General features: G+C 41.2%; 1 protein-coding gene and 1 pseudogene across 4 annotated transcripts in view; both read left to right on the top strand.

The window, feature by feature from the left end:
* Window positions 1–25,357, top strand: part of CFAP54 (cilia and flagella associated protein 54) — a 315,472-nt gene that overhangs the window by 137,886 nt on the left and 152,229 nt on the right. For all 4 annotated transcript variants that reach the window (XR_005719649.1, XM_040232778.1, XM_040232776.1 and 1 more), the window contains 3 exons: window positions 7,157–7,380; window positions 7,481–7,616; window positions 9,997–10,105. Coding sequence is in view for 3 of the 4 variants with exons in the window: in XM_040232778.1 (XP_040088712.1) it covers window positions 7,157–7,380; window positions 7,481–7,616; window positions 9,997–10,105 (469 nt within the window). In the remaining variant the exon portion in view is untranslated. The remainder of the gene's footprint in view (window positions 1–7,156; window positions 7,381–7,480; window positions 7,617–9,996; window positions 10,106–25,357) is intronic.
* Window positions 867–3,139, top strand: LOC120857545 (annotated as a pseudogene).

Raw genomic sequence — 25,357 nt, 5'->3', positions numbered from 1 at the left:
AGAAAAAGAAGAGTAAATTAAACCCAAAGTAAGTAAAAAGAATGATGAAATTAGTAAGAAAGAAGAAAATGGTAAGAGCAGAAGTAAATTAGATATAAAACAACCCAGAAAATTAATAAAGTCAATCAATTAATCTTTTGAAAATATGATTAAAATTGACAGAATCTTAGGAATACTGATGAACAAAAGAGACAAAAGTGTGAATTACTATTATTAGTAACAAAAGAAGGATATGGTTATAGTTCCTATATATATTAAAAAAAATAAGAGAAATCATATCCAATTTTTACTAATGAATTTGATAACTTAGATGAAATGGACATGTCTATTAGAAAGTACAACTCAACAAAACTGATACAAAAGTGTTAGGTAAAAATTAATTAACCTAAATATATTAAATTGAGTTTACAATCAGAAACTTTGACATAAAACTCCAGGCCCAGAATACTTTTCTACAGAATTCTAGCAAATATAAAGGAAAAAATAATAAATAGTATACTGTTTTTGGGAAGTGAGGCCAGCTTAACCCTGACAGGTACATCAAAAAGAAAAATATTAATCAATATTACTCATGAACATATACACCAAACTCTTTAATGAAGCATTAGCAAATTAATCCCAGCAATATATAAAATATGCAAAGAATATATATAATATATACAGATGATGATCAAGTGGGGTTTGAGCCCACATATGTAAGGTTCACATTTGAAAATTAATCAGTGTAATTCACCATATTAACAAGATAAAGGAGAAAAATCATATGGCCAATGAAATAGATACAGAGCAAGTATTTACAAAATTCTGTATCACTTTTTTCATCTGCTCCTTTTCTACCTCTGGTTGAACCATGCTCACTCTGAGCTCTGGGTACCTGCTAAGCCAGGGAAGCTGTCATCTTCTATCACAATTATTTACTGGGACCTCATCATGTGATGTTCCCTGACAATTATAAGATCCTGAAGATCCTGAGTGGGCTGTGCCTGAAAGTGGAAGGGAAGATGGTCAGTACGGCTGAGGATAACATTGATGGAAATGTACTTTGCTATCCAGTGCTTTCCGTACCCAAGGTAAAAGCACAGTATTCACTGGTTTTGATATGATCATGAATCATCATGTGCAGAAAACTAGTTTCACAAAAGGAGCATGTAAGAGAAATGCAAATCAAAACCACAATGAGGTACCATTTCACACCACTCAGAATGGCTGCTATCCAAAAGTCTACAAGCAATAAATGCTGGAGAGGGTGTGGAGAAAAGGGAACCCTCTTACACTGTTGGTAGGAATGCAAACTAGTACAGCCACTATGGAGAACAGTATGGAGATTCCTTAAAAAACTAGAAATGAACTGCCTTATGACCCAGCAATCCCACTGCTGGGCATACACACCGAGGAAACCAGAATTGAAAGAGACACATGTACCCCAATGTTCATTGCAGCACTGTTTATAATAACCAGGATATGGAAGCAACCTAGATGCCCATCAGCAGATGAATGGATAAGAAAGCTGTGGTACATATACACAATGGAGTATTACTCAGCCATTAAAAAGAATACATTTGAATCAGTTCTAATGAGGTGGATGAAACTGGAGCCTATTATACAGAGAGAAGTAAGCCAGAAAGAAAAGCACCAATACAGTATACTAACGCATATATATGGAATTTAGAAAGATGGTAACAATAACCCTGTATGTGAGACAGCAAAAGAGACACAGATATATAGAACAGTCTTTTGGACTCTGTGGGAGAGGGAGAGGGTGGGATGATTTGGGAGAAGGCATTGAAACATGTATAATGTCATATATGAAACAAATTGCCAGTCCAGGTTTGATGCAGGATATAGGATGCTTGGGGTTGGTGCACTGGGATGACCCAGAGGGATGGTATGGGAAGGGAGGAGGGAGGGGGGTTCAGGATGGGGAACACCTGTACACCTGTGGCAGATTCATGTTGATGTATGGCAAAACCAATACAATGTTGTAAAGTAAAAAAAAAAAAGAACAAAAAACCAAAATCTTGAACTCCATAAAAAAAAAAAAAAGAAATAGATCAAGGCTTTCCTGGTGGTTCAGTGGTAAAATAATCTGCGTGACAATGCAGGAGACACAAGTTTGATCCCTGATCTGGAAAGATCCCACATGCCACCAGGCAATTAAGCACATGTGCCACAACTATTGAGCCTAGGCTTAGAATCTGGGAGCCACAACTGCTGAGCCCACATGCTGCAACTACTGAAGCCTGCATGCCCTGGAGTCTGTGCTCCTCAACAAGAGAAGCCACCACAATAAGTCTGTGCACTGCAACTAGAGAGCTAGAGAGTAGCCCCTACTTGCTGCAACTAAGGAAAAACTCAAGCAACAGCAAAGGTCCCGCACAGCCAAAATAAATAAAATTTTTTAAAAAGAAAGAAAGAAAAGATTCCATGAACTCAATCAGAGGCAGACTTGAAGAACAGAGGCCAGAAAGAATAAAACCTTTTATGAGAGAGTCTGAAAAATAAATCAAGCATTTCCTGCTAATTAAAAAAAAAACTACCAGTTTTTTGTTGGTGAAGATATGAACCTAGATAGTGTGGTTGGTCTACTAGACTACTGTAAGGATGGTATCACCCATGTATGATTTTCTTTATGAATGGTTTAGAAATGGAGAAATGTTAACAAATCTGGCAATAACTTTAGATCTATCACATATAATCATAAATTATTCCATTTTTCATCCACACAGCAAGAGAACGTAGGTAAATGGAACTGGTGTCATTTGAGTTCTTTGACTTTTGATTATTAGATTATAAAGGTGGAGCTTATAACATCAGCAAAATGACATCTTTTATTGACCATGTTATGTGCCAGACACTGTGCTAAGGGGGCAAATTCACATAGGTTATGTATGTCACACCTATTATTCCTACTTTCACAAGCAGATGATTTTCAAGGTCTCTTCCAAATTCAAGGACTATGAATCTTATGGGAGGGAATAAATATTTATTCTCTACTTTTGTTGAGGCAAGTGGAAGCACTTCTGGTCTTTACTACTTTTGTTGATACCTACTCTCTCCTATGCATGTTATTGTTGGAGTTACCTTTAATGGTAACACCAAATTAGGAGAGGCTGGACTTGGTTTGTTGTTATTGTTGTTTAGTCTGACCCCATGGATTGTTGCCTGCCAGGCTCTTCTGTCCATGGGATTTCCCAGGCAAGAATGCCAGAGTGGGTTGTCATTTCTTTCTCCACGGAATCTTCCCAACCCAGGGATTGAACCCATGTCTCCTGCACTGGCAGGCAGGTTTTTTATTGCTGAGTCACCAGGGAAGCCCTACTAACTTTATTGGGCTATAGTCTGGCCAGTGCGTGCATGCTAAGTTGCTTCAGTCGTGTTCAACTCTTTGCAACCCCATGGACTGTAGCCCACCAGGCTCCTCTGGTGGCAAGGACACTGGAGTGGGTTGCCATGCCCTTCTCCGATAGTCTGGCCAGTAAGTGGATCTAAAGGATTTTGCTAATAAACACATGAAAAGATGCTCAACATCACTCATTATTAGAGAAATGCAAATTGAAACTACAATGAGATATCACTTCACACCAGTCAGAATGGCCATCATCAAAAAGAATCTACAAACAATAAATGCTAGAGAGGATGTGGAGAAAAGGGAAGCCTCTTGCACTGTTGGTGAGAATGTAAATTTATACAGCCAATATGGAAAACAGTATGGAGATTCCTTAAAACACTAAGAATAAAACTACCATATGACCCAGTAATCTGACTAGGAGGCATATACCCTGAGGAAACCAAAATTGAAAAAGACACATATACCCCAATGTTCATTGCAGCACAATTTACAATACCTAACCTGCCTCTTGAGAAATCTGTATGCAGGTCAGGAAGCAACAGTTAGAACTGGACATGGAACAACAGACTGGTTCCAAATAGGAAAAGGAGTACGTCAAAGCTGTATATTGTCACCTTGCTTATTTAACTTATATGCAGAGTACATCATGAGAAACGCTGGACTGGAAGAAGCACAAGCTGGAATCAAGATTGCTGGGAGAAATGTCAATAACCTCAGATATGCAGATGACACCACCCTTATGGCAGAAAGTGAAGAGGAGCTAAAAAGCCTCTTGATAAAAGTGAAAGTGGAGAGTGAAAAAGTTGGCTTAAAGCTCACCATTCAGAAAACGAAGATCATGGCATCTGGTCCCATCACTTCATGGGAAATAGATGGGGAAACAGTGGAAACAGTGTCAGACTTTATTTTTTTGGGCTCCAAAATCACTGCAGATGGTGATTGCAGCGATGAAATTAAAAGACGCTTACTCCTTGGAAGGAAAGTTATGACTAACCTTGACAGCATATTAAAAAGCACAGACATTACTTTGCCAACAAAGGTCCATCTAGTCAAGGCTATGGTTTTTCCAGTGGTCTTGTATGGATGTGAGAGTTGGACTGTGAAGAAAGCTGAGCGCTGAAGAATTGATGCTTTTGAACTGTGGTGTTGGAGAAGACTCTTGAGAGTCCCTTGGACTGCAAGGAGATCCAATCAGTCCATTGTGAAGGAGATCAACCCTGGGATTTCTTTGGAAGGAATGATGCTAAAGCTGAAACTCCAGTACTTTGGCCACCTCATGCGAAGAGTTGACTCATTGGAAAAGACTGTGATGCTGGGAGGGATTGGGGGCAGGAGGAGAAGAGGACAACCGAGGATGAGATGGCTGGATGGCATCACTGACTCAATGGACGTGAGTCTGAGTGAACTCTGGGAGATGGTGATGAACAGGGAGGCCTGGCGTGCTGAGATTCATGGGGTTGCAAAGAGTCGGACATGACTGAGCGACTGAACTGAACTGAACTGAATTGAGGACATGGAAGCAACTCAGATGTCCATCAACAGATGAATGGATAAAGAAACTGTGGTATGGATATACAATGAAATATTATTCAACCATAAAAAGGAGTGCATTTGAGTCAATTCTAATGAGGTGGATGAGCCTATAGTCTATTATACAGAGCAAAGTAAGTCAGAAAGAGAAAAATGAATATTGTGTAGTAATGTATATATAAGGAATCTAGAAAGATGGTGCTGATGAAATTATTTTCAGGGCAGCAAAGGAGACACAGACATAGAGAACAGACTGATGGACACGGTGAGTGGGGAGGAAGGAGAGGATGGGATGTATGAAGAAAGTAACATGGAAATAAACATTACCATATGTAAAATAGATAGCCAATGGGAACTTACTGTATGCTCAGGGAACTCAAATCGACTCTGTAACAACCTAGAGGTGTGGGATGGGGAGAGAAGTGTGGGATGGGGAGAGAAGTGGGGGGAACGTTCAAGAAGGAGGGGACATATATATATATATACCAAATTGCCAACATCCGCTGGATCATCGAAAAAGGAAAAGAGTTCCAGAAAAACATCTATTTCTGCTTTATTGACTATGCCAAAGCCTTTGAGTGTGTGGATCACAATAAACTGTGGAAAATTCTGAAAGAGATGGGAATACCAGACCACCTGACCTGCCTCTTGAGAAACCTATCTGCAGGTCAGGAAGCAACAGTTAGAACTGGACATGGAACAACAGACTGGTTCCAAATAGGAAAAGGAGTACTTCAAGGCTGTATATTGTCACCCTGCTTATTTAACTTCTATGCAGAGTACATCATGAGAAATGCTGGACTGGAAGAAGCACAAGCTGGAATCAAGATTGCCAGGAGAAATATCAATAACCTCAGATATGCAGATGACACCACCCTTATGGCAGAAAGTGAAGAGGAACTAAAAAGCCTCTTGATGAAAGTGAAAGAGGAGAGTGAAAAAGTTGGCTTAAAGCTCAACATTCAGAAAACTAAGATCATGGCATCTGGTCCTATCACTTCATGGGAAATAGATGAAGAAACAGTGGAAACAGTGTCAGACTTTATTTTTTTGGCCTCCAAAATCACTGCAGATGATGATTGCAGCCATGAAGTTAAAAGACTCTTACTCCTTGGAAGGAAAGTTTTGATGCAACCTGCATATTGCAAAGCAGAGACATTACTTTGCCAACGAAAGTCCATCTAGTCAAGGCTATGGTTTTTCCAGTGGTCATGTATGGATGTGAGAGTTGGACTGTGAAGAAAGCTGAGTGTCGAAGAATTGATGCTTTTGAACTGTGGTGTTGGAGAAGACTCTTGAGAGTTCCTTGGACTGCAAGGAGATCCAACCAGTCCATCCTAAAGGAGATCAGTCCTGGGTGTTCTTTGGAAGGACTGATGCTGAAGCTGAAACTCCAATACTTTGGCCACCTTTTGTGAAGAATTGACTCACTGGAAAAGACTCTTATGCTGGGAGGGATTAGGGTCAGGAGGAGAAGGGGACAGCAGAGGATGAGATGGCTGGATGGCATCACCGACTTGTTGGACATGAGTTTGAGTGAACTCTGGGAGTTGGTAATAGTAGGGGGCCCTGGCGTGCTGCAATTCATGAGGTTACAAAGAGTCGGACACAACAGAGCGATTGGACTGAACTGAACTGAGAAGACTTTTTTCTCCCTAAGTTTGACATTTGCATCAGGCAACTGGGCAAATTTTTGTATAAACTGAATGTAACCAATGTATTAAGGAAATTTAATTATTTGTATATACTATAGCCTGTTTTCTCTCATAACTTTACCTTATTTATTGGTTTAACGTTCTTACTTAAATAGTGACTATGTACCAGGAAGTATAGTAATGACTAACCATATGTGGCTATTTATATTTAGGCTTAAATAATTAAACTTAAAAATCCAGTTGCCGCAGTCATTCTTCAACAGCTCAGTATCCACATGTGCTTAGTGGCGACCCCTGTGTCTTCAGCCCATCACACCCCCCAACACTTATAAAGGTGCTGTGCTCTCCCCCAACTTGAGCTGCCCCCTCCACTTGCACGATGACTTACCATTCACGTTTCTACTCCCCAGCTTACGGAACAGCACAAACGTAACACATTTACTTCATCACAGTAGAGCTATTGAACAGTATCATCAAGCTTTGATTTGCATAATAAATATGTTCATTTTTTTTCTGTTCAGTTCTTTTCCATGTTGTATTTTTGGCTATTCATTCCATGTTCAGACCAAACATGTAGTGAAATATGAAATTTCAAAGTTTTCTTTCAACGTGCTACTTGCAGACTATTGATGAAAAAGGAGAATTCAGTGTTCCGAGTTGCTACGGAAATATTAAAAATGATAACGGTGGTTCCAGCCTTACCTTTGAGCATCCTCTGGATGACGTCAATGTGGTCGATTTGAAATGGATCCATGACTTTGTATTAAAATCTCTGGAACTTGTCTATCAAGTAGAAAAATGGGAAACACTCGTATCACTTGCCATTCAGTTCAATGCAGTTTCGCAGTAAGTACCTCTGATAGGGCAGCTAACAGCGATAGACTTTACTGAGAGGAATGTGTCTTTACTAATGTTTGTTTCTAAGATATATTTTATTCTTATCCAGTGAAAGATATACAGAGCAAGTGACTCCACTCCTGGTTTATGCGCAGCGCCAGCTTCTACTGCAAATATCCAAATGCAAGGGCCCAGACATCAGCCAACAGGCTTGTGTAAGATATGAGACTGAATACAAACAGAAGGTAAGTTTGGCTCTGTTATTAATGCAGTTGTGATTTCTTAGTACCTGTGTAACTAGCAAGATTTGGGTTCTACGTTGCTATTTTCACTTAGGCATTTATCATTCAAATCAGCAAACGTTGAGAATCGGTGTTTGCCAGTATTTTCCAGATACAGAGAAAAAAAAAATTAAGTCCTTGTAGACGAGGAGCTTATATCCAGGTCAAAGCTGGATTACCATTAGGCACAGTGAGAAGAGTGCTGGAGACATAGTACTCTTTTAGGAACCATTAAATGTTTTGATTTCTTATACAATAAGAAGAAAAAAGGAACTTTTATGTTAAAGACAATGTTGCAGTTTTAATAATATTTTTTGATGGAGCAGTAGGCTCGTGAAGGCAAAAGTACCTAGGGCTCACTAATGACATGTTGCAGCTTTAAGTTGCGGGAGGAAAGAGCTACATCTATTCTCTCATTTATTAGCTTAATAAATAAGTATTGACTCCCTAAGGTTAGAACTGTAGACAGCTGCAATTGTGCAGTCTGTGTCCTGCCCTAGGGCACTTGGCATATGTTGGGGTGCTGAATCCAGCCCCTGCCCACCCACTAGTCCATGTGGGCTTAAGGGGCTTGCAGCCCCCCAGAGAAGGCTCCCATTTTTTTTCTCACAAAGGCTGCTTATGGTCTTGGCATATTCTTGCCTCTTGCATATTCTATATAGAGAGAGCTGTGTTCTTGCTTTATGGAGTTTAGTTTCAGAAGCATGGAGGTAGGACCAGTGGATAAACATGTAAACAGATAAAAAGATATATGATCAGCATAAATTCTCTGAAGAAGATAAAATAGGTACATGGGATAGAGATAGGCTGAGGTGAGAGGTGGAAAAGTTGAGCAGAGGTGATCGGGAAGGTTTCTTGGAGATGGTCACATTTGATGGGAAGGGGCCAGCCCTATAGTGGAAAAGAACATTCCAGCCTAAGGAGAGAACAGGATCAAAGACCCTGAGATGGGACAGGAAGGAGGCCCAGACCCTGCAGTGCAGCAGACAAGAGAGATCAGAAGAAGGGGCTGCTCCTTCTGCATCTTCTTGGGCGCTTCCTCCTCTTCTCCCCAGTGTCTCAGTGTTAGTACAACCCAACGTTCTGTTCTTGGTCCTCCAGTACTCTATCTAGGTATTCTCCGCTGGAGAGTTAACTCAACCTGTGGCTCAAAGTAAACATCTTTATGATGATGGCTACCAAAATTACATCTCCTGTCTAGACCTTTCTCCTGTATTCTGTGCTGACGTATCTAACTGCCTGTATCAGTCAGGGTTCAATCAAAGAAGCATAACTAGTTACAGCTGTCTCTCCCCTCCCCAACTGTCCACATTGCTTTTCCCCACACCTTTTCCAGTCTTGACTGAATATCACATTCTCTGTGAAGACTTTTTCCTCACTGCCTTGTTTAAATGTATGTGTCTATTTGTCTGTTTTTCTCTGTAGCATTTATAACTCTTAGTCCACTTTATCATGTACTCTATATATTTTGTTTATTGTCTATTTCCACTAGAATAAGTACCACAAGAAGAGGAGTTTTTGCTTATTTTTTTTTCTGCTATATCATCTGTGAGCTTAGAGTAGTGCGTGGCACATAATAGGTGTTCAATGAAGATTCTTTAAATGAAGCTGGAGAGGTGGGAAGGACTAGGTCAAGTAAGATCTTAATAGGCTGGGGGAAGGAATTTGCATTTTCTTAGACCATCCGTACATCTCATAATAGAGGTAACTACAAGAGACGATAATAAAGAAGCATCGTCTACATCAGACTGGGGTTCAAGGATGGTTGTATTTTGAGCAGGGGTGTGGGAGGTGGGGTGGAGAAATGGAGAGAAGAGGATCTTGGACCTTTTAAAAGAATTATCTTATGTCTAAAAATGGTCTGTTTCATATATTTTATCATTTTAGGACTCAATTATCTGTTAAAAAATACTTTAAAAAATACTACAGAGGACTTTAGTGCTGAAAAACTCCACCAGGAAAGTTTAAATAGCATTAATTATGAGTAGAGGGGAAATACGCCATTGAAAAAGCAGCCTCTATTTTAAATATGTTTCAACTTACATAATGGGAGATATATTTAGACTAGTGAGTTTATAGAACATCAGAGAAATTATTCTAATTGCTCTACATAATTTGCCTAATGTTTTTCCAGCTGTGGTATACATAAGAAATATGAAAAATTATGTAGCCACTTTTTTTCCCTCAAAAGTTCTCATGATTGAATGTTACTCTGGAGCTTTTATTTGTAGCATCTTTTTATATCTCTTCTTTTTGGCTAATGAAAAATAAGATGAACATTTCAAGTAAGCAAAAATTTTGACTCTAAATACCTAAGTAATATTTGTTTTCTTTCTTTTTAAAGATAACCTGCCGAAATTTCGTTGGAATACAGCTCAAGATTAATCCTCCAACCAATAAAGGGACAGCTATAGGACAGCGAGCAGATGTCCTTAAAAAGCTTATCTATTCAGGTTGGAACCAATCTTAACTTGAAGCTCTTTCTCTCTTCTTCAAAGCAAGATTTGCTGTTGTGTTCTGCATGTCCAGTCTCCTATAATTAAAGTGTTTGTAAAATCTCTTTTGCAGATTTGACTGAAAATAATCCACTTGATATTTGCCATCTTATATTGCTATAAATGTCACTTAAGGGGAATTAAAACTCATGTCTTTTATTAGTTTAATCTGTAAGTTAAAAAAGGGAAATAAGAGAAGAGGGAGAAAGGAAATTGATGGGAAAAATTAAAGATGAGAAAAGACTGTTTCACAAGTTTTTCTCTGTTTTTAATCTCACTTGGGAACTCTTTAAACTGATCTTTCATTATTTTCTTGGTTCTATCTTGATCCCCATAATAACTTACATTTCCATAATCAGTATGGATTATTTTTCTACTGGTGTTACCAAGGTTAACTTGTTGGTTTTTAAACAAGAGTACAACAGAAGATTCTGAAACATTATGACTCCTTTGCTTTTAGCTGGTGAGGCCTCTTGGAATGTTTTGGCAATGTGGCTTATAGGAATGAGATGATGGGAAGGGATGAAAATGGAAGTAATACCTCTCTCAGTGGTGGTTTTCCTGTCTCTGTTTTGGGTAGAGGAAAGAAATGCAAGTTTTCCCTTTGATAACTCCTGATTGACAGGTGGGTTTTTTACCAGTAGCATGATCTGGGAAGCCTTGATATGTTTGGATTCCTTCATTTATTTATCTATTGATTTTAGGTATGTATGTGTGTATGTATGTATTTCTGCATTCATTCATTCATTCATTTCTTGAGTCAGGCAGCCATTCAGTCATTCAGCAAATATTTATTGAGTATCTACCATGTGTTAAGTGCTATACTAGGTCCTGAGAAACTGGGAAAGATTGAAGGCAGGAGGAGAAGGGGATGACAGAGGAGGAGATGGTTGAATGGCATCACCAACTTGATGGACATGAGTTTGAGCAAGCTCCGGGAGTTGGTGATGGACAGGGAAGCCTGGCATGCTGCAGTCCATGGGGTCACAAAGAGTCGGACATGACTGAGTGACTGAACTGAATGACTGACTGAGGTGCTGAGAAGACAAAGATGAATGAGACTAAAGATTTGTTACATGATTTACAGCACATTGAAAGAGACCGATAAATAAGCCAGAGATGATAGTGTAGAGTGGTACGGTCTATACTGTTGTGACTCCTGCTGCCGCTATAAACAATAATAGTTAATGGCTAGCATCATTTTTGAGAGACTCTATGTAATTTAGTGGGGTTATCATAAAAGTAAAAGGCAAAAGTTGAGAGTAGAAGGGTCAGCAGAAATTGGATAATACGGGGTCTTAGAAGGTAGGGTAAAGAGACTCAGATTTATCTAGGAAGCTGAAGGGAGCTAGTTAGAAGGGTTTAAAGAAGGAAAATGAAATGGTCATATTTGTGTTCTTGAAAGACACTTCAGCAACGTGGGGAATAGGTTGGAAGGAGACCACATGGCGGCAGGAGAGCCACTGCTACCTGCTTATGGGTTTACAGACATGATGAGGTCCAGGACTTAGATAGTGAGGACAGAGGGGTGGGCAGTTGTATGCTCATTAGGTGAGGGGGATGCACGAGGAAGGGAGGAGTTCAAGTTGCTTTGGTTTCTGGCTTGGGTGGCTAAATGGTTGTGGTATCTTCACTCTATTAAAAAGTACTGAAGCTGGGGGCAGGTTAGAGGAAAACATCACTTTGCTATTACTGAGTTTGAGGTGTCTGAATAATAACTGAGTAGAATCATCCAGTCAGTCAGTGATCAGTGCAAAGAAATAGAGGGAAACAATAGAATGGGAAAGACTAGAGATCTCTTCAAGAGAATTAGAGAGACCAAGGGAACATTTCATGCCAAGATGGGTACAATTAAGGACAGAAATGGTATGGACCTAACAGAAGCAAAAGATGTTAAGAAGAGGTGGCAAGAAAACAGAAAAACTATACAAAAAAGATCTTCATGACCCAGATAATCATGATTACTCCCCTAGAGCCAGACATCCTGGAATGTGAAGTCAAGTGGGCCTTAAGAAGCATCACTACGAACAAAACTAGTGGAGGTGATGGAATTCCAGTTGAGCTGTTTCAAATCCTAAAAGATAATGCTATGAACATGCTGCACTCAATATGCCAGCAAATCTGGAGAACTCAGCAATGGCCACAGGACTGGAAAAGGTCCATTTTCATTCCAATCCCAAAGAAAGGCAATGCCAAAGAATGCTCAAACTACTGCACAATTGCACTCATCTCACACTAGCTAGTAAAGTAATGCTCAAAATTCTCCAAGCCAGGCTTCAGCAGTACATGAACCGTGAACTTCCAGATATTCAAGCTGGTTTTAGAAAAGGCAGAGGAACCAGAGATCAAATTGCCAACATCCACTGGATCATGGAAAAAGCAAGAGCGTTCCAGAAAAACATCTACTGCTTTATTGACTATGCTAAAGCTTTGACTGCATGGATCACAATGAACTGTGGAAAATCCTTAAACAGATGGGAATACCAGACCAACTGACCTGCCTCCTGAGAAATCTGTATGCAGGTCAAGAAGCAGTAGTTAGAACTGGACATGGAACAACAGACTGGTTCCAATTCGGGAGAAGAGTACATCAAGGCTGTATATTGTCACCCTGCTTATTTAACTTATATGCTGGACTGGTTGAAGCACAAGCTGGAATCAAGATTGCTGAGAGAAATATCAATAACCTCAGATATGCAGATGACACCATTCTTATGGCAGAAAGTGAAGAAAAACTAAAGAGCCTCTTGATAAAAGTGAAAGAAGAGAGTGAAAAAGTTGGCATAACGCTCAACATTCAGAAAACTAAGATCATGGCATTTGGTCCCAACACTTCATGGCAAATAGATGGGGAAATAGCAAAAACAGTGTGAGACTATATTTTTTGGTGGGGGGCCTCCAAAATCACTGCAGATGGTGACTGTAGCCATGAAATTAAAAGACGCTTGCTCCTTGGAAGAAAAGTTATGACCAGCCTAGACAGAATATTAAAAAGCAGACATTACTTTATTGACAAAGGTCTATCTAGTCAAAGCTATGGTTTTTCCAGTAGTTATGTATGGATGTGAGAGTTGGACGATAAAGAAAGTTGAGCAGCAAAGAATTGATGCTTTTGAACTGTGGTTTTGGAGAAGATTCTTGAGAGCCCCTTGGACAGCAAGGAGATCCAACCAGTTCATCCTAAAGGAAATCAGTCCTGAATATTCATTGGAAGGATTGATGCTGAAGCTGAAACTCCAATACTTTGGCCACCTGATGTGAAGAACTGACTCATTTGAAAAGACCCTGATGCTGAGGAAGATTGAAGGCAGGAGGAGAAGAGGATGACAGAAGATGAGATGGTTGGATGGAATCACCGACTCAGTGGACCTCAGTTTGAGTAAACTCTGGGAGTTTGTGATGGACGGGGAAGTCTGGTGTGCTGCCGTTCATGGGATCAGAAAGAGTCGGACACGACTGAGTGACTGAACTGAACTGAACTGATGACACATCAGTGAGGCACTCAGCAGGTTTGTATTTTCATCACCAATGCATTGGTATTGGTGGAAATCAGAAGCTTGAACAAGGTCACCCAGAAGGTGTTCTTAGGAATATGGACCTGGGGATGCCATCACTTTCGAATCTGTGTCAGTCAGCCCGAATCTCATTGCCGTAAGACAAGGAAAAGTCTGTTTTTTGCTCATGCTTGTGTTCAGTGAGTTCGAGCAGCTCATCATGGATTGATGGAATGTCCATCTTGACACAGGCTTCCATGATTGTTTTAGAGGCAGGAGACAGAACACTAGTGTTATCCTCTAGGGCAGCTGTAACTGGAGGCATATAGTAAATGGTTAAGACTTTGAAGTGAGACCACATGCATATACCACACACTTTGCGCTGAGGGCTTTCCGTGGATTGTTTCATTATAACAACCCCAATAAAATTCACTGGACATCAGGCACTCTGATAAATGTTTTGTGAGTATTAGCTTACAACTGCCTGATGAGGTGGGTTTGCTGTTGTCTCCATTTTTTAACCAGGAAAAATAATGTTTTGTATATTTTTCATATTTTATAATTTTATATTCATAGTTTATATATAAGTCAGATGATGGCTCTTCAAGCTGATACTTGAAGGTGACACATTTTCCACAATTTTATTGGCAAAAATCATGTGGCCACATCTAACTTCAAAAGGGGTGTGTAGTGTGACTGTACTCTGTGCCCCAAAGGATAAAAACGGACTATGTGAAGAGCCCTAGTGACTGTGATGGAAAAAACAGAGGCAGAGCCCATATCTGAAAGAAATTGGGATGTAGTTTAAGAGGTGGGAGGTACAGGAGCTGAGAGTGTTACAAATAAGGCCAAGGAGAGAGAGAGAGTGTATGAGTCAACAGTCAGAGAGAGGTCAACTAAGATGAGAGATTCTGTCCATTGGATTTGGGAGGTCACTGTCCCTGGCCTTTCTGCTATGACAGCCTCACCTTAGGGTCTTGCTCTAGCTGTTTCTCCTTCCTGAAGTGCTCTTCCCCCATCTCGGTGGCTCTCTGATAAACCCCTCACTTCCTTCAAATCTTTGTGCGCATCTCACCTTTTCAAGTGAGGCTTATCTTGACCATTCTGTTTGAAACTGCATCCTGCTTCCTTCCTTCCAATTCCCCTTACCCTAATAAATGTATTCTTTTTTTCCCCCCGAAGCACTTATAGCCACTTACCACATTCTATAACTCAGTTTTTAGAAACGTATATTTATTGATTACTAGTCTGTCTCCACTGATAAAAGGTAAGCTCTGTGCGGTCAAGGACAATTGGTTTGTCCATCGATGGAATCCACATGCCTTCCTCAGTACCTGACACACAGTAGGAACTCAGTGTCCACTTGCTGAATTAATGACTTTAACAATGAGTTTCAAAGAAATGGTTGTGGGGGTGATGGCAGTGTTCTGAGTGGTGGGTGTGTCGTGGTAAGCTGTGCCTGCACAGAGTCAGTGAAAATTGCCTTTGATGAAGCTTAGAAGTGACAAGAAAGAAGCAGGAGCAGCCATAAGGGAAAGTGGAACCCAGGGGGGCTTTGTTTTATTTGTGTGGTTGTTTTAGTAGAAGAGAAGGAGAATATTTCTATATTAAATGGAAGAGCCAGGAGAGAGGGAGAACCAGGAGAGAAAGAGATTTGATCAGGCAAGGAGCTTGAGGATAAACAAGGCAGAAAATGGGATATATGGGACTTAGGATGCTGGAACACCCCTGATGCTAGATAAGAAAGGAAGGAGAGAACAGGTTCAAAAGCAGGAAAATTTGTAGATGGTAATGGTAGAAGTTGAAGGCATCTTTACTGGGCACTAGAGATTTTCTTAATGAAGCAGGGAGTTGAGAGCACAGCCAAGGTTGGGATTCCAGGAGGGATGTGAAGTGGTGGACTGGAAAATAGGAGAAAGGAAGATAGGAGAGCTGCAGAGCAGTGTAGACGATCCAGTTGAGTAGGGTTGGTGACCATGAACTTGTAGGTTTTACTGCCAATGATAAACTATTTCCTCATATTCAATGAACAACAGGAGGAACAGCTTCCCCTCATCAGTCATGTGTGACTAGTTCCAAAGAGCATATTTCTTCCTGGGTGTGTTGTCCTTTTCTTCATCTTGTCTGTCAAACCTCTGGAGATCCCCCAACTTGGGATCCCTAACTCAGAATGTGATTTATACTGTCCCCTCCATCCTAAAAAGAACTGGTAACAAATGTGAGAAAATGTGTCAAAAATGCTTGTTATCAATCTTCTGGTTCCTGCGGGTGGGGGAGGGGGATGTGGTGTGGGGAGGGGGAGGGGTGAATCGGGAGATTGCTGCTAAGTTGCTTCAGTCGTGTCCAACTCTGTGCGACCCCACAGACGGCAGCCAACCAGGCTTCCCCGTCCCTGAGATTCTCCAGGCAAGAACACTGGAGTGGGTTGCCATTTCCTTCTCCAGTGCATGAAAGTGAAAAATGAAAGTGAAGTTGCTCAGTCGTGTCTGACTCTTAGCGACCCCATGGACTGCAGCCCACCAGGCTCCTCCATCCATGGGATTTTCCAGGCAAGAGTACTGGAGTGGGGTGCCATTGCCTTCTCTGGAATTGGGAGACTGGGACTAACATATACACACTATTCTACATAAAATAGATAACTATTAAGGACCTGCAGTACTTTGTAATGAACTATATGAGAAAAGAATCTTCAAAAGAGTGGATATATGTATATGCATGGCTGATTCATTTTGCTGTACAGCAGAAACTAACACAACATTGTAAATCAAATATACTCCAACAACAACAAAAAAAGAAAATGCTTGTTATCAAAATGATGACTAAGAGCTAGGAAAAGCATACCTAGGAAAACTCTAGACCCATGTGACCAGTAGGTGCTTAATGACAATGGCTGCAATGTGTCAGGAAAGCACATTGCCAGTCTGTTGTTAGGTTATATTTGGAAAGGCAAGAGGGTGGGTGGTAGGGCAGAAAGAAAGATGGGGTCATCAGGCTTCAGTGATCCTTTGAGATGGTTCTCAATGGTGGTGGAAGTAGAGCTAGTTTGAGCAATGAACAGAGTTGTTGTTGTTTAGTCTCTTAAATCATGTCTGATTCTTTTACGACCCCATGGACTGTACCTCTCCATGCTCCTCTGTCCATGGAATTCTCCAGGCAAGAATACTGGAGTGGGTTGCCATTTCCTTCTTCAGGGGATCTTTCCAACCCAGGGATTGAACCTGAATTTCCTGCATTGGCAGGTGGAGTCTTTACCTCTGAGTCACTTAGGAAGCCCATGGACAGAGTAGGAGTATTCAAATAGATAAGATCTAAAAAATATTGTAATGGAAGTAATAATTGATTGAGCCAGTACTTTATTATCTTCTGGTGGCTCAGATGGTAAAGAATCTGCCTGCAGTGCAGGAGATCTGAGCCCGAGAAAGGAGCCTGGTGGGCTACATACAGTCCATGGGGTTGCAAAGAGTTAGACATAACTTAGCGACTAACTCTTCAACAATTGTAGGAGGTAGATGTTATTATACTTATATTACACATTAGATAATTAAATGTTACAAGTGAGTGCTGGAATCATGGTTCAAACCCTGGTCTGTCTGATTGCTCACAGGGCTCCACTGAGCTATCAGGTCTGTCTGTCATATGTCCCTTTTCAGGTTAGATTCTCTTCTTAACTTAAAGCATTCAAGAAAAAATTTGCTATATATCAGTAATCATGGGGGAACAGATATTTTATTGTTACTTGTTATGATAGTTGTACAATTTTAAGATGATCCTGCATAACTACTACAGGTTTTACACTGAACCATTATCATTAAAATCTTGGCATCCACCTGATACCTCCTTATAAAACTCTAGGACCTCTGTGTCTAAGAGAATAATTTGGGCTGCGCTTTTGGGCTTATTAGGCAAAATTTTAAGATGCTGAATTTTTTTTAAGTGTACTAAATTCAGATCATTAATGTGTTTATAAGCATGATGGTCCTTATGTACATCACCATGACATGTTTGCAATTCTTAAAAGAGTTTTAAAAAAAGACCAAGTATACTCCTGATGGTTTCCACCCCAGATTGCTGCTTTATAACATCATAGATTTTCTTTTGGCATAATAGCATTTGGTGGCAATGCTTGATACATTTAATTCTTCAGAACAGATACTGTAACGCTCCGGTGCCTAGGAACATTTGGTATTCTCATTATTTAACAGCATTCTATTTTCCCTCTAGCTATTTAATAATGCATATGTAATTTGGTACAGTCTCTGTAGGGTTTGGAGGAGTGAGAATACCTTAGTTTATAGATGATTTTTTCTATGGATGAGTAACCCGCCTGCTTGTTAAGCTTCAAAGGGGTGATAACTCTGTGGATGTGCCTTTTATTGTAGCTGTTTTTGCTTTCTGTCTGGGATCTCTTTCTTCAGTTTTGACCTTATTGGCATCTAAGTTCTCTAACAGGATAATTTAGCCATCACGTGTGTTGGGATTTTGAACCCTTTGGCTGATGTGTTTTATTAGTGTTGAGGTCTTTTAATGGACCAGAACCTGGTGGTCTGGAGTCGACTGATAAGAAAGTAAAGGAGAGAGAAAGAGGCTGATATTCCTTGGCTTATGTAAAAAGCCAATAAAGCCCCTGCATGGGGCTTGTTCTGTTCACGCAGGCCTCAGGCGCCCTCTAGATGGGATGAAGCTGTAGGGTGCCTTCTCGAGAGGGTCTTAGAAGCCCTGGCAGGAAAGTGAACTCAGAGAGCCTCTCTCTGCGCTCCAGGGGATCAGCCTGAAAAAGAGAGAGAGGGAGAGAGAGAGAGAGAGAGAGAGAGAGAGAGAGAGAAAGAAAGACACGAGGACCAAAGCTCTGATGGAGCAAAGGTGTTTTAATTAACGTGGTGTGTGTACATATACTGTCTTACAAAGTTGTTATTCTTAACAAAGATAAAGATTAAAATTCCAGACTTACAAAACATAGGCAATCCATATTAAAGAGATAGATTTGTAAACAATCACTTTTACCATAAGGTTCACAAGGAAGAAGAGGATACTTATCACTGTATAGAAAAACTAATAAAAAAAAAGTCTAGATTCTTCAGCCCCCGGGAGAGGCTTGCCTCTCCTTAATTCCTGAGTATTCAGGAATTAATAAAAAACAAAAAATTCCTGATAGATTCAAAACAACACACAAAAAGCCTCCTGTTAAATGTTTCCTGACAATTAGTGCCTCTGGGTATTTGGATTGATGTCACCAAAGGTGTAGAAAGTGGCCCAAATTTTGTATCACTCACTGGGATCCTTGCTTGTTGAGCCCATCTCTCTGGAGTCACTGGCATTTCCATTTTAATGTCTACACTGGTACACGAGAGATGTAGTAAATCTAGTCTTTTCTCTCCTCCTCCTCCTTCTTATTTTTACCTATTTCAAACTGTTGAGGCTATTAGTGCCTTTAAAACATCTTCTGAATTATCCATCGAAGTTCTCAGAGAGGGACCTCTTGAGACAGAGACGGCAGAATAAGCCCTGCAAGCTAATGATATTTCCTTATTGCTCTGCATCATTTATCTCCTGTAGACAACCACCAAAACACCAACAGAAGCCTAATTAGACAATAAGAAAAAAAGGGTATACTAGGGCTTGAAAGAAGGGGAAAAAGTAAAGTAAAATATAATTTAGGAAAACAACAAAGACAAATTATTGATAAGCATGTATTTGCTAAAAAGTAGCAGGATGATTTTATTCAGATCCCATATTTTAAAAATGGCAAACGTCTCTTCTTTTCGCTCTTATAATCTCTAATCACTGACATGCCTTTGTGATTTTTATTCTAGAATGTAAGCTCTGGGAGAGAGGGAGTGTGTCTATTTTGTTCACTTGTACCTGTTTGGTGCCTGGCATGGCACCTAGTACTGGTACGTGCTCAGTGGACATTTTAAAAATATATGACCAACAGTCATAATGTGAGCTCCATTTATTAAATGCTTCCTCCATGACGAATACTGTGCTGGACATGTCACAAACAGGTTTAAACATAGTCTAGTACTTTGGCCACCTCATGTGAAGAGTTGACTCATTGGAAAAGACTCTGATGCTGGGAGGGATTGGGGGCAGGAGGAGAAGGGGACGATAGAGGATGAGATGGCTGGATGGCATCACTGACTCGATGGATGTGAGTTTGAGTGAACTCCGGGAGTTGGTGATGGACAGGGAGGCCTGGCGTGCTGCGGTTCATGGGGTCGCAAAGAGTCGGACACGACTGAGTGACTGAACTGAAAATATTTGAGAGAGGTCTGGAGTAAGTGAAGACATCACATAGCTATCTGGGGGAAGAGTGTTTAAAAAAAAAAAAAAACATAGTCTAGTAACTTGGAGGTAAATCTTACCATCCCAGTTTTAACAGATCTTGCAAATGAAGGCGTCCTGAGAAAGTTACTGTCTGAAAATATTAATATGTGAGGGCTTCCAGTTTCCTCCTTTTCCTTTGCTTTGCTGGACGTCTTTCCCTCATCTCACTCTCTATGGAAAAAAAAATGAAAGCCAAGCTCTTGAATTCTGGCAGGAAAAGTGGAGAAATGGAGCAGAAACCTATGATCTTCAGGGTGTTGTGCATAAGGGCTGGGGTGGGAGGGATGAGGGCATGCCTTGTCAGGACTCACGCGGGACTGCGCATGCTTAGAGGAGAGGCAGGTGGTGGAGACACGCTGAGACACAGGAGAGCGAAGTTGGCAGGAGAAGAGTGTGACCTGTGCCTCATTATTTGATCCTCTTATATAGGTGACAGGGAAGTGTGTCATGAAGTGAGTCATGAGTGAACTTGCTGGGGGCACAGATGCACCTCTCAACATGGCCCTGTTCCTGGTGTGACCAGAGCCTACAGGGTTTCTAGACATCAAGGTGTAATGAAAGATGTGTCTCCACAGCCATTGAATGTGACCCCATGTTATTAATTTCACCAAGACCTCACTGGGCTTACAAGGACCCCAGGCTTAATCTGTATTATTCTCAAAGTGTCTCTGTGCCCACATTCAGTTCAGTTCAGTTCAGTTGCTCAGTCGTGTCCAACTCTTTGCAACCCCATGAATTGCAGCAGGCCAGGCCTCCCTGTCCATCACTAACTCCCAGAGTTCACTCAGATTCACGTCCATCGAGTCAGTGATGCCATCCAGCCATCTCATCCTCTGTCGTCCCCTTCTCTTCCTGACCCCACTCCCTCTCAGCATCAGAGTCTTTTCCAGTGAGTCAACTCTCTGCATAAGGTGGCCAAAGTACTGGAGCTCCAGCTTTAGCATCATTCCTTCCAGAGAAATCAGCAGGCCTTAAATTAGGATCATTGCCTGTTCGCCAAATCTGACACCCTTTGGGAAACTATTTGGGAAACTCAGACTAAAACCCTGGTTCTCTCTCTTATGTCTTGTAAGGGCTTAAAACAAGTGTTGTTGTTGTTCTTTTTTAATTGCTAAGTCATGTTTGACTCTTTGTGACCCCATGGACTGTAGCCCACCAGGCTCCTCTGTCCATGGGATTTCCCAAGCAAGAATACTGGAGTTGGGTTGCCTTTTCCTTCTCCAGTTAAGACAAGTGACTGTCCCTCAAAGTCACTTTTCCTCCTTTGTTAAGTATGAGTGATATTTATCTCTACTAGTTATAAGGTACTGTGACTATAAATTAAGATTAAGGCCTATGGAAGTGATTATTAATAGAGTTTGTACCAAGCATTTAGCTTTGAAAATTGTTGTCATTCATTCATGTAATGAATATTTATTCAGCACATACCATGTAATAGGAACAGGCCCATGTTATAGGCCAGGGGTGAATTCAGTGGACAAAATAGGCAAAAATCTCTGCTCTCACAGAACTTGCATTTTAGTGGTCAGAGACAATCAATAAATAAGTAAAACCCATAGTAGGTCAGAAGCTAATGGGTGCTGAAAGAAAAGAGAAGTTGTGACAATTTTAAAGAGAGAGATCAAAGAAGGCCTCACTGAGGAGTTAAGAGTTAAGTCATAAGCTTAAGGACTTGAGGAATCAGACCTGGGGATATCTGAGGGAAGAATGTTCTAGAACAAAGTGAACCACTGGTGCCAAGACCCTTGGGTGGAAACATGTCAGTGTGGGAGGGAGTAAGGGGGAGAATAGTAAGGTCACAGGGAACCTCTTCTTGGTGGGCCTTAGAGGTCACTCCAAGGACACTGGTGTTTGCTCTAGGTGATGGGGGAGTCTTGGACAGGGGTGTGACATGAGATAACTTATATTTTAAAAGGGATAACATATTTTAAAGGGGGTCCTCTGGTTCTTTTGTTGAGAGTGGCAAGGGTAGAAATGGGGAGACTGGTTGGGGGTGGTCACAGTGATTCAGAAAGAGATGTCAGGTCTTGGAACACAGTGGAATGGAAGTGGTAAGTAGATCTGGGGAGAGATGGTGGCCCTCCAGACATTTTCTGAATGGGGAGCCTCCAGGATTTGTTGTGAATTTGACTTGGGGCTTGAGATGAGGTAACAAGTCAAGGATGATGCCAGTTTGTGGCCTGAGCAACTGGAAAAATAGAACCACCCTTTAATAAGATGAGGAAAGACTATGAAAGGAATAGGTTTAGGGAGGAAAGCTTAGGAAATCAGTTGGGAACATGCCAAGTGTGAGATGTCCATTAAATGCCCAGCAGAGGAGACCAGTGGATAAATGGGCCTGGACTTCAAGAGAGATGGGGCCAGAGATAGAAATTTGGGAGCTACCAGCATGTAGATACTTAGGCCCATGAGACTAGATGAGATCATCAAGGGGGTGAATGTGTTACTGAACTGGGTTCTTGGACTCTTTAATCAATAGAAATTGATAAGAGACGGGATGAGGAATTCAGGAAGGCTTCATTGGGACTTATGCTACAGCACATAGGAATGAGAAGAAGTAATAGGTTCCCTTCCTCAACCTCCAACTGACAGGGGGGCTAGTTTCTTAAATTGGGTGTGAGAGCAGGTCAGTGTGTTGGCAGGGGAGTCACTGAGGTTGGTCTCCCCATACCCCTGGTGGTGCTGTATGCAGTACCCTGCTTTTGCTCCAGGCCCCAGAGATGGCAGATGGGTTTTGGCCTTTGTGTATCTTATTGTTCATGATTTGCCCCAACTGTGCATGCACACAGTTGTTTTTAGTTGCTTATAGTTTCTTTGTATTCTATTGCTGGAGGAGACATTTGTCCAGATGCAAGTATTCCAGTAAAGGGTCCCAGGTTCCAGCCTGTCTCAAATGTTAGTTAAGAAGAAAAGAAAGGCAGTCTAAGGGTTGAGCCTTGGGATTTCTCAAATATTAAGAGTTTGGATTGACAAGAATGAATTAGCAAAGAGGGCTAAGAAAGAGGGGTCAGTAGGTTGGTAAAGGACCTGTAAGCCAAGTGAAGAAAGTATTACAAGGAGGAAGGAGTTAGCAACTGGGTCAAATGCTGTTGAAAATTTATGTGAGATAAAGCCTAAAAATTGAACACTAGATTTATTCTAGTGATGATCCTTGGGGTGAAATAATGGGGGAAAAGTCTGATTTAAGCCAGTTTAAGAGAGAATTGGAGAAGGAAATGGCAATCCACTACAGCGTTCTTGCCTGGAGAATCCCAGGGACGGGGGAGCCTGGTGGGCTGCCATCTATGGGGTCGCACAGAATCGGACACGACTGAAGTGACTTAGCAGCAGTAGCAGCAAGAGATAATGGGGAACAATGAAAATAGAACTTTTGGGGGAGTTTAATTATAAAATGGAGCAGAGAGATAATGGCTTGAGGGGAAAGAAGCGTCAAGAGAAAGGGTTAAAAAATTCTTTTTTAGAAATTTAGATATAGTCTCTGTGCTATACTTTACAGTTTCAGAACTTATTTGTCTTTTAATTGACGTTTGTACCTTTGGGTCACCTCCACCCATTTTTGCCGACCACCCACACCTCTGCCTCTGGCAACCACCATTCTCTTCTCTGTTTGAGTTCGATTTTTTTAGATTCCAAATGTATGTGAGATCATTCACCGTTTGCCTTTCTCTGTCTGATCAGGGCTCATCCATGTTGTCACAAATGACAGGGTTTCCTTCTTTTTTATGGCTCTGAATAATATTCCACTGGGTGAATACCATATTCTCTCTATCCATTCATTTGTTGATGGACCCTTAAGTTGTTTCCATATCTTGGCTGCTGTAACTAATGCTGCAATGAACAAAAAATTTTTGATGATTTTTAAAAATAGGAAAAAAAGCAAAACGGGATGTTGGCTCAGCAGAGGGGAAAACTGGTGACTGGGAGGAGAGAGGAGAATTGCTGGTGTGATGACCTTGCAGTGTAGATAGCACGGGAACTGGGGGCTGTGTGGGTCTAGGGGTAGGGGCTTGCAGGAAATCCATCTGGATTCCTTCCATTTATTCCCATTGAGGTAGGAAGCAAGGTCTGCTGCTGCTAACTTACTTCAGTCGTGTCCGACTCTGTGCCACCCCAAAGACGTCAGCCCACCAGGCTCCCCCGTCCCTGGGATTCTCCAGGCAAGAACACTGGAGTGGGTTGCCATTTCCTTCTCCGGAAGCAAGGTCATCAGCCCTAAAAGGTGGATAAGAAGCAATTTCCACTCCTTTTTTTTTTCTTCGCCTAGTAGCCAATTAACCATTCTCCAATCACTTCTAACATTGGAATTTTCCCTGTGTCCCTCCCTTGTTCCCACTGCTACCATCTTAATCAAATCATACCATGTCGGTGTTGTAACTTCATAACCTCTCAGCCACCACCCTTGTTCTATTGCAGCCTGCTGTGCATACAACTGCTGGCTCACGCTTCCTAAAATATGAATCTCTTTCTGCTGGGGTCTTACTCAAAACGCTTTCTTGGCTGCCCATTAAAGAGGATGAAGGCCACATACACAGTGAGGGCTTTAGGCCTCTGGAAACCCTTCTTGGTTCAAAAGGACTGGCCGTGTCATCTCACTGTGCCCTGCATTGCCACTTTTAATCCTGATTCCACCCTCTCCTGTGCAAGCTGGTTCTGTGACCCAAGGGAAGCTGAGACTTCTCTATGCCTGATTCTCCTCATCTGTGAAAGGAGGCTATAATGGGACATACCTCTTATGAGTGTTGCTAGAATTCAATGAGACTATCACAGTGTTTATTTAGAATAGTTATTGGTATAGTATAAACACTTAATCAGATTCAGCTATTCTTTTTTTTAAGAATTTTTCAATGTGGACCATTTTTTAAAGTCTTTATTGAATTTGTTGTGATAATCCTTCTGTTTTAAGTTTTGGCTTTTTTGCACGTGGACCCTTAGTTCCCTGATTGAGGATTGAACCCCCAACCCCTGCATTGGAAGGAGAAGTCTTAACCAGTGGACCTCCAGGGACGTCCCAGCTTCAGCTCTTCTCATTCTATCTGAAACCCCTTCCCTTACTTCCTGATAATCTTCCCTGTTCTCTAAGACACAGCTGGCATGTCTTTTCTCCTATGAACTGTTTCTTGCTCATCCTTTCCTTCCTGCACTGATCTCTCTTCTTTCTCTCCATCATTTTGGTGTGTCCCCAGATGCTCTGTCAGTGTGATTTTCATACTCCAGTGTTAAAACACCCTCATCGCTTCAGCCAAAGGGTGGATTTCTTGAGGGCAAAGGTCATATCTCTTAAGCTGTTACAGCCCTGTTCCCTAGCAAGTTGCTGGACTCTCAACGACTTCAGATTTGACAGGGGTTATTTGACCTGTTCAATTCGTTGAAGGGGTAAATTTGTTTGTCGTTC

The sequence above is a fragment of the Oryx dammah genome, unplaced genomic scaffold, assembly GCF_014754425.2.
Source record: "Oryx dammah isolate SB20612 unplaced genomic scaffold, SCBI_Odam_1.1 HiC_scaffold_29, whole genome shotgun sequence".
Classification (NCBI taxonomy): domain Eukaryota; kingdom Metazoa; phylum Chordata; class Mammalia; order Artiodactyla; family Bovidae; genus Oryx; species Oryx dammah.
Note: the sequence above shows the minus strand (reverse complement) of the source record. Positions and strands in the feature narration are given on the sequence as shown.